This window comes from Schistocerca gregaria, chromosome 3 (assembly GCF_023897955.1).
Source record: "Schistocerca gregaria isolate iqSchGreg1 chromosome 3, iqSchGreg1.2, whole genome shotgun sequence".
Taxonomy (NCBI): domain Eukaryota; kingdom Metazoa; phylum Arthropoda; class Insecta; order Orthoptera; family Acrididae; genus Schistocerca; species Schistocerca gregaria.
In genome coordinates, this window is record NC_064922.1 from 118,157,183 (window position 1) to 118,171,053 (window position 13,871).

At 43.1% G+C, this 13,871-nt stretch overlaps 1 protein-coding gene across 1 annotated transcript in view; it reads left to right on the forward strand.

The window, feature by feature from the left end:
- The window catches only part of LOC126355276 (uncharacterized), a 384,087-nt gene that overhangs the window by 33,962 nt on the left and 336,254 nt on the right, over positions 1-13,871 (forward strand). Inside the window, exon 3 of the mRNA XM_050005563.1 lies at positions 11,001-11,261. Coding sequence (XP_049861520.1) covers positions 11,001-11,261 — 261 coding nt within the window. The remainder of the gene's footprint in view (positions 1-11,000; positions 11,262-13,871) is intronic.

Below are 13,871 nucleotides of genomic sequence, written 5' to 3' on the forward strand. Positions count from 1 at the left end.
ACGTCACAGACGTCATGCATATGTTGGAAAGTATATTGTCTACTTGTGCTTGAACGTTTATGGCAGGAACGTGTAAACATTTAAAGTAAATCAGAAAGGTACATGGTGACAATTATTGAACTATATGAAAAAACGTATGTTAGTTACAAACTACGGCGTGCACACTCAGTATTCATCATGTAAACGTCACTACATGTATTCGGATTTACGTTATGACATGTTCGATATGCGTACCATCAATGGCGATGATGTAGCGCAGATGAATGGCGAATGTCTTCATGACCTGTTGAACTATCGAAAAATCGATACTGTAGATAACCTCCTGAATGGCTGTTTTCAGCTCAGCAGTGGTTTTAGGATTATAGCTGTACACCTTGTCTTTAACATAGCCCCAAAAAATGGAGTAGCATGTGTTCAGATTTGGATAATATGGCGGCCAATAGAGGCTCGTGCCAGTGGCCTCGGGGAACCCCAGAGCCAGGATGTGGTACCCAAAGTGCTCGTCCAGGACATCAAACTCTCTCCTGCTTCGATGGGGTCGAACCGCAGCTTGCCTTAATCTTGATCACTTTCGGTAATGGGGATGAAATCATCTTCCAAACACTTCACAAATCGTTCGGTAGTTACCGTACCATCAAGGAATATTGCACCCATTATTCTGTGAATGGACATTGCACACAACTTAGTCACCTGCTGAGGGTGAAGAGACTTATCGATCCCGAGATGCGGTTTCTCAGTCCTCCGAGTGCTCCAATTTTGCTTATAGACGAACCCATCCAAATGAAACTGGGATTCGTCACTAAACCAAACCATACGTGCACATACTAACTCTCATCATGGCCCGCAGCCAACCGTGTAGTTTAAACGTTCTAACACAAACCGTTCAGACGTGTTGACAGTTTTATTTCATATGGTTACATAATGGTCCTCCTGTACACATTGTGATATTTTAGAAATAATATTATCATCCATATACTGGAAGGATCCCCCCCCCCCATGCCCCCACGTACCATGGACCGATGGTGGGGAAGCTTGCGTGCCTCAACGACACAGATAGCCGTATCGAAGGTGCAACCACAACGGAGGGGTATCTGTTGACAGGCCAGACGAACGTGTGGTTCCTGAAGAGGGCAGCAGCCTTTTCAGTAGTTGCAGGGGCAACAGTCTGGCTGATTGACTGATCTGGCCCTGTAACACTAACCAAAACGGCCTTGCTGTGCTGGTACTGCAAACGGCTGAAAGCAAGGGGAAAATAGAGCCGTAATTTTTCCCGAGGGCATGCAGCTTTACTTGGGTAAAATCTTCCGGAGGTAAAATAGTCCGCCTTTAGGATCTCCGGGCGAGGACTACTCAAGAGGATGTCGTTATAAGGAGAAAGAAAACAGGCGTTCTACGGATCGGAGCATGGAATATCAGATCTCTTAATCGGGCAGGTAGGTCAGAAAATTTGAAAAGGAAAATGAATGGGTTAAAGTTAGATATGGTGGGAATTAGTGATTTTTGGTGGCAGGATGAATAAGACCATTGGTCAGGTGAATACAGGGTTATAAATAAAAAATCAAATTGGGGTAACACGGGAGTAGGTTTAATAATGAATAAAAGAAAATAGGAGTGCGGGTAAGCTGCTACAAACAGCATAGTGAACGCATCATTGTGTCCAAGATAGACACGAAGCCCACGCCTACAACAGTAGTACAAGTTAATATGCGAACGGGCTCTGCACATGATGATGAAGAAATTCATGAGATGTATGATGAGATGAAAGAAATTATTCAGGTAGCGAAGAGGGACGAAAATTTAATAGTCACGGGTGACTGGAGTTCGACAATAGGAAAACGAAGAGAAGGAAACGTAGTAGGTGAATATGTATTGGGGCTAAGAAATGAAAGAGGAAGCCGCCTGGTAGAATTTTGCACAGAGTATAACTTAATCATAACTAACACTTGTTTCAAGAATCATGAAAGAAGGTCGCATACATGCAAGAACTCTGGAGATACTAGAACGTTTAAGATAGATTATATAATGGTAAGACAGACATTTAGGAACCAGGTTTTAAGTTGTAAGACATTTCCAGGGGCAGATGTGGACTCTGAACACAATCTGTTGGTTATGAACTGTGGATTAAAACTGAAGGAACTGTAAAAAGTTGGGAATTTAATTAGATGGGACCTGGATAAACTGAAAGAACCAGAGGTTGTACAGAATTTCAGGGAGAGCATAAGTGAACAACTGACAGGAGTGGGGGAAATAAATACAGTAGACGAAGAATGGGTAGCTCTGAGGAATGAAATAATGAAGGCAGCAGTGGATCAAGTAGGTAAAAAGACGAGGGCTAGTAGAAATCCTTGGGTAACAGAAGGGGTACTGAATTTAACTGACGAAAGGAGAAAATACAAAAAATGCAGTAAGTGAAGCAGGCAAAAAGGAACACAAATGTCTCAAAAATGAGATCGACAGGAAGTGCAAAATGGCTAAACAGGCATGGCTAGAGGAAAAATGAAAGGTTGTAAAGGCTTATCTCGCTAGGGGTAAGATACATACTGCCTACAGGAAAATTAAAGAGACCTTTGGATAGAAGAGAACCAATTGCATGAATATCAAGAGCTCAGATGGAAACCCAGTTCTAAGTAAAGAAGGGAAAGCAGAAAGGTGGAAGGAGCATATAGAGGGTCTATGCAAGGGCGATGTACTTGAGGACAGTATTATGGAAATGGAGTAGGATATAGATGAAGATGAGATGGGAGGATTGATACTGAGAGAAGAATTTGACAGAGCACTGAAAGACCAAAGTCGAAACAAGGTCCCGGGAGGAGACAACATTCCATTAGAACTACTGACATCCTTGGGAGAGCCAGTCCTGACAAAACTCTACCATCGCGTGAGCAAGATGTACGAGACAGGCGAAATTCCCTCAGACTTCAATAAGAATATAATAATTAAAACCTCAAAGAAAGCAGGTATTGACAGATGTGAAAATTACCGAACTATCAGTTTAATAAGTCACAGCTGCAAAATACCAACGCGAATTCTTTTCAGACGAATGGAAAAACTGGTAAAAGCCGACCTCGGGGAAGATCAGTTTGGATTCCGTATGAATGTTGGAATACGTGAGGCAATACTGACCCTACGACTTACCTTGGGAGCTACATTAAGGAAAGGCAAACCTACGTTTCTAGCATTTGTAGACTTAGAGAAAGCTTTTGACAATGTTGACTGGAATACTCACTTTCAAATTCTGAAGGTAGCAGGGGTAAAATACAGGGAGCGAAGGGCTATTTACAATTTGTACTGAAACCAGATGGCAGTTATAAGAGTCGAGGGACATGAAAGAAGAGCAGTGGTTGGCAAGGGGGTGAGACAGGGTTGTGGTCTCTCCCCGACGATATTCAATCTGTATATTGAGCAAGCAGTAAAGGAAACAAAAGAAAAGTTCGGAGTAGGTATTAAAGTCCATGGAGAAGAAATAAAAACTTTGAGGTTCGCCGATGACATGGTAATTCTGTCAGAGACAGCAAAGGACTTGGAAGAGCAGTTGAACGAAATGGATAGTGTCTTGAAAGGAGGATATAAGATGAACATCAACAAAAACAAAACGAGGATAATGGAATGTAGTCGAAATAAGTCGGGTGATGTTGAAGGAATTAGATTAGGAAATGAGACACTTAAAGTAGTAAAGGAGTTTTGCTATTTGAGGAGTAAAATAACTGATGATGGTCGAAGTAGAGATGATATAGAATGTAGACTGGCAATGGCAAGAAAAGCGTTCTGAAGAAGAGAAGTTTGTTAACATCGGGTATAGATTTAAGTGTCAAGAAGTCGTTTCTGAAAGTATTTGTATGGAGTGTAGCCTCGTATGGAAGTGAAACATGGACGATAAATAGTTTGGACAAGAAGAGAATAGAAGCTTTCGAAATGTGGTGCTACAGAAGAATGCTGAAGATTAGATGGGTAGATCACATAACTAATGAGGAAGTATTGAATAGGATTGGAGAGAAGGGGAATTTTTGGCACAACTTGACAAGAAGAAGGGACCGGTTGGTAGGACATGTTCTGAGGCATCAAGTGATCTCAAATTTAGCATTGGAGGGCAGCGTGGAGGGTAAAAATCTTAGAGGGAGACCATGAGATGAATACACTAAGCAGATTCAGAAGGATGTAGGTTGCAGTAAGTACTGGGAGGTGAAGAAGGTTGCACAGGGTAGAGTAGCGTGGAGAGCTGCATCAAACCAGTCTCAGGACTGAAGACCACAACAACAACAACTACTACTACTACGGGGTGGTTATGGTTAAACTTTCCCCATTTAACACTTTTTAACGTGGAAACTAATTACTCTTCGAGTACCAATCTTGGTAACATTAATGTCAAGAATATGGGTGCATGAATTCCATTCGACAGAATGCCGCCATGTAGTTCCGACTATGGCCACCAGGTGCCGTGGTAGGTCATCATGATACATAGTCTGACACATCTGACCATTCGCTGTGCACTTGTTGACCTGTTAAGATGAGCTTGGACAAAAAGAGCAGGGCATTATTGGTGAAGCTTTATTTTCAAAACAACTAGAATTTTGGAGCTGCACTTTGAGAATAACTCCGACTGAAAGTATTACGGAATGGCCCTCTTTCTCCTCCTGCTGTGGGGAGCATGATGAAGAAGCTCGAATCAACTGGGGAACCGAAATCAGCCCCTACAACTATTATTGACAACGCACAAAAAGACACTGAAAATCATATTTTTTCATAGTAGTTTAATGTTGGCATGCTATGTTTTGAAATGACATGATCCAAATTTTTATGCTGTGCCAGGATTTGAACGAAGACACGCATTTTTTGTGGAATCCTTGAGGAGTTAGGAGCAATTGGCAAACAATGAAATGATACATCTTTGTCGTCCAGAAGGAATCAAATCCCACGAAAGAGGAGAGCAGAGTTGGCATCCCAATGCAGCTGCAATATTTTCAACTTCTCTAGTTGATTTGTCCCCTGTGACGTCACATGATGGTTGGTTTATTAAGTAAAATAAAATTTCTTCTGTAAGGAAGCTTACTAATGATACAGTCGATACTTCATATTTCGAAAATATTGCAGCTGCACTGGATGCCTCCTCTTTCGTGGGATTTGATCTCTTCGGGACGATGCAGATATATCATTTCATCGTTTGCCAAGGACTCCTAACGCCTCAAGGTTTCCAGAAAAAACGCGTGTGTAGTTTCAAATCCTGGTCCTGCAAAAATTTGGATCAGATCATTTTAAAACATAGCATGCCGACACTAAACTACTGATGAAAAATAATTATGATTTTCATTGTCTCTCTTGTCTGCCAACAATAGTGGTAGGGGCTGGTTTCGACTCTTAGTATGATACAGAAATTTTGCCTGCACTGTTAGGTTAAATACTTTAGTATATCTCACTTCTATGCTAGAAAGAAATTGTCACAACGCTGTTGCCTACATAAATACACCAGATGATGCGTGCTTTTAAAAAATAGATAGAGGAGTGAACTCGATATCTCGGCTTTGCGTTTACACTGCACGATATTACCACTATTACGTAAATACGAGTACATAAACCACCACAACAGCTCACGTGGAAAGCAAGACTTCCTGTAGAGATTAGATGTTGCAGCAAATAGAATCTCTATCACATTTGTCATGCGCTAACATAAACGAAATACATTCAGTTGATACTGAAGGGACATCGTGTTTAATGTGGATCTGGAACCATAGTAAAACTCAACATTGTTCCATTGGCGTTACCGCAGGTGAAGAGGATCTGTTTGCGTGAAGTGTGAATCACATCCAGACATTAACGATACACCACCGAACTCCTCATATCGCTGGTCTATGATTTCATCGTAACAGAGAATGCGCCACTATGGATGAGAAGTCTGGCTATCTCGAAGTGAATTAGCCCCTCTTCAATACATTCATTTCGTTGTCGACCTTATCGCCATTCAACATCTCCTCCAGCTGTGAAATGTGCACCTTGGATTTGATTATAAAGGTTAACAACTTCACCAAAATCTCATAACTCTCATTGGCACGAATTGGCAACGCTGTAGGATGAGCAAGTCTCTACAGGAAGTGTTGCTTTCCACTCGATGTATTGTGTCGCAATATGTTCAGCGTGGGTCAAATAAAAGTGGCCCAAACGAGAGGATACCATTTGTGGCAGCATTAACGGAGGAAGAAAACACCTACAGTTACTTCCAACAGGATGGAGCAACTGCCCATACAGCTGGCCGAACTTTGCTAACAACTCAGTCAGGTGCGAAAATCATGTAAATGTGATCCAGAGGTCAGTCTGGTCGCGGCCGTAGCTGCCCACCCACGTCACCTGACTTGTCAGTGTGTGATTGCATTGCGTAGGGAGCCCTCAAATCCAACGTGTATCGCAACAACTCTAACAAGCTTCAAGAACTGCAGCAGAACACTTTGGATGAACCTGCAACAGCTCCAACAGTCCAGCTTCGATCCGCTTTCAGCAACTTCCTGACCAGGGCCCAAAGGTGCCAAGAAATGAATGGTGGTCACTTTCTACACTTGCTACAGTCAGGTTATTACTGTATTTCCTTGATTTGATGTGTTTCTTTGTACACAGAAACTCTGTTCTCCGACCCACTTTTATTTGCCTCACGCTGTATTTGTGTAATAGTGGTAACTGACGTGCAAAATAAACACAAAGTGGAGAAATCAAAAACACTCCTCTCTCTATTTTTTAAAGCAAATTTCATCTGGTATAATAGTGTGAGCAACAGCGTTATGACCACTGCTTTTTCAGCATGCACGTGAGATATACTAAATAATTTAATGTAACACTGCAGGCAAATTATCTGAAAATAGTAGTTCAGTACATAAGGTATTCCATTTTATTTGGCGTGTTGTCAGGCAGAATATTTACCAATCGTATTTTTATAATTTGAGATCTAAAATTGTTTTTGCAGTGACTTATTGAACATTCATATTTGCAGATTATTAGGAACGTTGTTTAAGTGTAAGAAAACGCAGAGTGAAACGGAAAAAAGGACTTAACATTTATGTTTTCTCTTTGGATTTAATAGAAGGGCGCTGTCAGCGAAGGCTGCAGGAAACGTTTGTGCTGTGTGTGTAGTAAGTGCATCGAAGAAATTACGTCACAAAATAGCACTATCATTTCAGGTAGGATCACTTCATTCTGTATTATTCGCCACATTAAAGAGGAACAACGAGCTTTGATGAAGGACGTTTTTACAGTTTAGTACAGTTGTCGACGTCAATGTATTCGATTATTGGCAAATGTGATACACTATGATTATTTATCCTATGTATGACACTTGCCTTCAGTGGGCAAAGTTCGGAAAGAAACAAAGATTAGGATTAAATGTCCTGTCGACTACAAGATCGTTGGAGATGAAGCAGTAGCTAGGATTCGTAAGGATTGGCGAAGATATAGACTGCGCCCTTTCAAAGAAAAGAACCTAGTATTTTCCTTACTCCATTTATGGATATGATAGAATACCTGCCTCAGGATGTCAGGACAAATATTTGAAACACTGCATGCTAACTTCATGAAGCAGTGGGGTCTACCAAAAAATGTCTCCAGCAATGGCCAGTGTGAGTCCACGAAACGTAATGTTATGGATCTAGTAGCACAGAAGACATGCTGAACACCAGGGTATTTCAAGACAGACTCGACTGTGTGCACAATGTGTTTGACAGCTTGAGGGAGCTTGTTTGATGAGCTAGGCTGAACTCGGCGCTCGCCAGGGGCCCTAGTCTGTATTTTTTCGGTCATTTTGCCGATCGGTTCGGTACGCGAGCGCACCGAACAGTCTTGTTTTTGAAGGAGAGCCCCAACATTATTCTCTTAGTATTTCGGAAGCGATGCCGAACGTTTCTAGCAAGCCGAAATGCTCTTGTCAATTCTCCTTGCGCCAACCAATCAAAAGCAATCTGCCTCAGATCCGCACATGCGCACTGCAGCGCCACAGCAGCACGAACCTGAAGCGGCTAGCAGAGAACACAGACACACTATTCTTCACAGTACCGAGAAGTGTGGTCAGAGGATGTAATACTGTTCAAATTTCGCTGACCACGTGCTTCCATGAATGCATGATAACGACAGAATATTGACTGTCTTCTGGAAACTGTCATAAATGCCACATTGTGTCTTTTTTTTTCTCATTCATATCGACGTATTGTTTTGGATTTTACGTTTCGGAGTATGAGTTAAGAGTGAAGTGTAGTACCACATTGTACAAATACATGTATAGAAACACCGGAAAAATTCGTCACTTTTTTCTGTTTTTCGTCATTCCTTAGTTCCTTCAAAATTCATGGAGGTATGCTCCATCTACGCAACTAATTGAAGGCATTTGTTTATTGCCATACGGGTCTTGCTTCTTTTATTCAAGAAGATGCTTCACAAACAAAAGAAACGAACCGTGTATGGCAATAAACAAACTGCCTTCATTGAGTTCATACGCAGAACACATCTCCACGAACCCAAAAAAATGTTTAAGAGAGTTCAAAGAATAAGAAGATGCATAGAATGTAGTTGTAACTCACTCCTAGAGATCCAAATGCAGAAGCAGCCTAGTTCCCTATAAGATACATCAACGACTTGATTCATAAAAACAAAATTTAAAAAATGCCCTTTCGAGAGCATGTAGCGAGTGCAGCTATAGAAGTTCACTGTAGTTTATATCATGTACTTGATGAATTAAAATGTTTCAAATATGATGGTATAGTCTAAAAATATTTTTGTTGGAATCATTAATCTCTATCTACTGTTTTTAAGGGTTCGACCGCAGATAAATAATTTTGAAAAACTAAAGTATAAAGACGACTGCTGCTAGTTTCATTCGCAGTGATTTAAGTTGTGCTCTTAGATTCCTGGCAGACCACACAATTGGAAATCGTTACGTATTCAGAAAGAATGGTGCATTATTTATGACAAGAAAAAGTCAGCAGTTTTATCTTCCGCTTCTTAAACATGTGGAAGCCATGAAATCGAAGATATTCATTACTGAGAAAGCGCACTCTTACGTGTAAATAACAACGAATATATCATAAAAATGCTTCGTTTAATGAAAGCTCAGAATGTGTTATAAACATGAAGAGGAAAAATAATATTATGGTACGCCTCAGTATGCGAAGCTACGACCTATGATACAGCAGTTTTTCGTTGCTTTACCCACTGTACTAGAACAACTCGCTTATCTTTGCTGCTTTATTTCACGTAATTCCAATGGAGAGATATGCAGGCTGATTTCGTTGCTGAACAATGCGGGCGTTAGCCGTAAAAGCATGAAATTTTGGAAGGTTTCCTCTATCAGGCTTCCCAAAAATCCTTTGCATTGTTACTTAAAACTTTTAAACGTGTTTCAATAGTTACTAAGTAAACCTTTTGTGGAAAACAGTAACGAAGTCACTAGTAATTTCAGCTAACACTCTGTGATATATGTAAGCAGAGACGTCCTTTTGAAATTTAATGATTTTTGTAAACTCTTAAATACGTAAAGATAACATGTATTTTGTGAGAATATTCAGTGAACGTGTTTTACGTTATAATCATTCATACAAACTATGTTTCTAACAAAGGAAAGTAGTCTATTATGAACTCACTTTCCACCCGAATGCATCCTGGTGACTCTTCAGTAACGCCGGCCGGGGTGTCTGAGCAGTTCTAGGTCCGAGCGGTTCTAGGCGCTATAGTCTACAGTCTGCAACTGTGCGACCTTTACGGTCGCAGGTTCGAATCATGCCTCGGGCATGGATGTGTGTGATGTCCTTAGGTTAGTTAGGTTTAAGTAGTTCTAAGTTCTAGGGGACTGTTGACCTCAGATGTTAAGTTCCATAGTGCTCAGGGCCATTTGAACCCATTTTCTTCAATAACACAAACACAAGCTAAAACCGCTCAATATCTTTAAAATTCCTAATTCTAGATGTAAATAAATCACACCGAAGGAACGAGAGGGCCATACTGAGATTCAAAACCTCTCTGTTCAGTTGTCGAAAAATCGGCAGGAGGACCGATCGGTAACTGGTCTCAGAAGCTTACAGAGTAGTAACTTCTGATAAAGAACCGAAAATGACGTCACTACCAAGGCTAACCTGCTGCACCGATTGGTATTAACGATACAGAATAGGGCCCCAGGTGGCGAAAATATTTGATTCACTGAGCTGAGCACATGATAGAGTTCAGCCTTGATCAGCAGAAACGACAGTATAAGAAATGCCTCTGCTGTACGAGTGTAGCAGGTAAACAGGTGGTTTGGCTCCGCAGCTGGAAAAACCTGGCGGCATTCAGCCATTGGAGAGGAACACGATAGGCTAGCTGTCGTGGTGGAAAGGACAGACCACTCTACGTACTGGACAGGTTTAAAATAACCAAGTACACCTACAAACAGGGTCAAATACTACCAATGCGTGCGTGTAAAAGCGACCAGCATTCAGACCGGTAATTTTTAAGATACATTTCGTCAGAGTTTTGCCAATGAAATGAATGTTTGGACGCAATTCTGATAAATTAATGTTGATATAAATTTCTCACGAACGAATCCCCACTTTGGCTAATGCTTGCAAGTGTGACACCTGGGAATCTAACCAACATCCCACTTAAATGGTCTCAAAAAGTCGATATCACTCCTGAGCACCTCTCCTCATAAGAATATCAGAACTTCGTGAGCCCCTTAGTACTATCATTGTCGACAATTTGATTTTGATATCCTGAACCGTTTGCAAAATAAAAGGTCGCTGTCGTCGATGTGGATCGTCCGCTCTCGTAGTGCCATTCTAAGAACTTGTACTTACGCCGTGGCATCATAGCTATCGATACCACACCCATCCCCACTGATACGGCGCACCATCGTGGAGTAAGGCTTCCAACGGAGGATGGAGGGACCCAGGGGCGGTGCGACTGAGGGTCACACAGCTGAACTTCAAGGGCACGCTGCCCACCTGCGTCCCCGAATTGCTTCCGAGCGGGCGAGGAAAACGCCTCGATGAAAATCTCCCCAGAACGCGCACCACCACAGGGTGTGCTCGGATGAGGAGGCGGAGCTACGACCTCCATGGGCGACGGCGGCGGTGGCGGCGATGTGTCTGCAGCCTCAGCGCCCATTGGTTCTGGTGCCGCGGAGGAACACTGCGGCGGCGGCGGCCGGAGGTGGGGCCGTGGCGAGAGGCTCCCGTCCAGTGCAAGGGTGCAGAAGACCGGCGGCGCCAGGAGCGCCCACGGCGGAGACGCGAGAGGTGCTGTCGGTGGAGTTGTGGGCTGAGGTGGCAAAAGCCGCGAAGCCTCAAATTCTGCCGGGAAACAACCAGTGGTAGAAAACCGAGGACGGAACGAACGGATCTGGTTCCGGTGTCTGGAGGGACCAGAAATTAAAAATAAGGCGTGCCCAAGCTAGCGAAGAATGTGACCCTGCTCCCAGCGCTGCCTGCCAGAGAAAACACGATAGAACACCAAAGCATGCGGCGCCAAGCTAGAAAGAGGCGAAGCAGCTGAAGCGAAGCAGCTGAAGCGCGCAGCGGCGGGTGCAATAGTTGCAGGAGCGACCGATGGGCGCGGCCATGTAGCAGTTTCGCTAGGAAACTGGTTCTGAGCCTCTGGGAGTGATAGGTGGTGCACAACTTGTTCATTTGCGACTTAAACATATGCACAAAGCGTTCAGCCTCGCTGTCCGACTGGGGGTGAGATCAGATGACGAATGCCATTAGCATCACAGAACGCTTCAAACTCTGAAAACACTAATTGGGGGCCATTGTCAGAGACAATAACTTCAGGAAGGCCCTCAATACAAAAAACAGACTTCAAAGCCCGAATACTACTGGCCGATGTAGAAGACATCGGTACAACAAAAGGAAAGTTGCTGTACACATCAGTAACCATCAAACAGCGGGTGTCCCCAGGAAGAGCCCGCAAAATCAATATGAACGCGCTGCCAAGGTGCATTAGGAGTCGGCCACGCAAAGAAGCCCTGGCGAGGAGTAGATTGATGCTCTGCGCAAGAGCGACAATTAGGAAGCAAATTCTCAATTTATTTATCAATGCAGACCGAAGTGCAGTGACGACGCGCTAATTGCTTCGTCCGCACTATATCCCAATGACCAGCGTTAAGTGTTCGGAGAATTTCGGACTGCAACGAACGAGATACAAACACGAGACTGATCATTGTCAGTTCGTTACAAAATAACACCGTGGTATACAGACAAGTTGTGGCATTGCGGACAGTGACATCGAACAAGGGGATCACTAATCTGGATAGCAGATAGAGGCCATTCAGTACGAATATACTGCAAAAGAATCTGTGAAGAAGCATCGGCAGCTGTCGTGGAAGCAATGTGACGAAAACCCACCGGAAAACCATCAGCTAATTCCTTATCTTGAGAATGAATAAACACACACGACAAATCGGAAGAATCAAACACTTCTTCAGGACCGATAGGTAGGCGAGACAAAGCAACGGCCTTGTCATGCTGTGCCGTAGGCCAAATCAAGATTTAGTAATTGTAGTTAGACAAAAATGAAGACAAAATCTCCAACTTTTTTGCAGTACGGTCCAGAAGTGGAAAGCAGCGTCACATTCTGAAGAACAAACAAAAGGAACGTTCTTACACCTAAGGCGATGGAAAGAAGCGGCAATCGGCGCTGCATTTGGTATAAACTGAACATGATATATAATTTTGCCCGACACAGACTGACGTTCTTTCAAGTTCTTGGGTGATGGCAAGCCTCTAATCGCACGGAGATGTGACAGTGAGTGATGGATATCCTGTCCGTTAATCATATGTCCTAAATACTGAATCTCAGTATGACAAAATTTGCACTTGTCTCTGTTATACTTTAGTCGTACCTGCAAAAGGACAGTAAATAAGGCATGAAAATTGTGCAAATGTTTGTCAGGGGTTCGACCCGACACAACTGTATCGTCCAGATAGTTTGAGCAACCTTGGACAGTGGCACACAACTGCTGCAAGTAAGACTGAAAAATAGCAGGAGCCGAAGCACAACGGAACGGAAGGCGGCGAAACTTGAAAAAGCCAAGGTGGGGTATTGATCACAAAATAGCGCTCTGACTGTTCGTCGAGTGGAATTTGAAAGTATCCCTCCCGCAAGTCAATCGTGGGAAAGAATTTTCCCACACCAAGCTTATCAAAAATGTCTTCAGGGCGCGGTAAGGGAAACGTAGCGACCACTGTCTGGAGATATACTGTAGACTTAGTCAGTACAAAAACAGAGACGACCGTTTGGTTTTTTCACATACACTAAAGCCGAAGCCCGTGGCGAAGCAGAAACACGTTCAATGACACCACTGATATGCAAATGCTTACGTTCAGCAGCTACGGCGTCGCGCAATGCGTGCGGTACCAGGTGTGCGCGGCGGAAAATAGGCATGACATTGTCTTTAACTACAATATGCACTGCAAAGTCTGAGGCACAACCAAGGCCATCAGAAAATAGTTCAGCAAAATCATCGCATAGAGTGGCAACACAGTCTGCATGGTCACTAGCGTTGATGCAAAGTACTTTGTCCTGAACGGCGAGGCCAAGAATTTCAGATGCGTCCATGCCAAAAATGTTCGTAGCATCACTAGAGCGGAGCACATGGAAAAACACTGTACGTGCCACTGCGCCATACTTGGCTTGCAAACAACACACACCGAGCACTGAGATTTCCTGTCCAGTGAATGTAGTCAGCGTGGAATGTGAACGACGAAGCGGGGGCGAACCAAGCAAGTCATACGTTGAATTGTGCAGTAAAGAAACTGACGCACCAGTGTCCAGCTGCATGCGAACAGAACGTCCACAAATGCTGAAAGTCACAAAAAGTTTCCTCGCATTGCACTTAAGGCGACAGGAAGTGTCTGGCAAAACTTGATTCACAC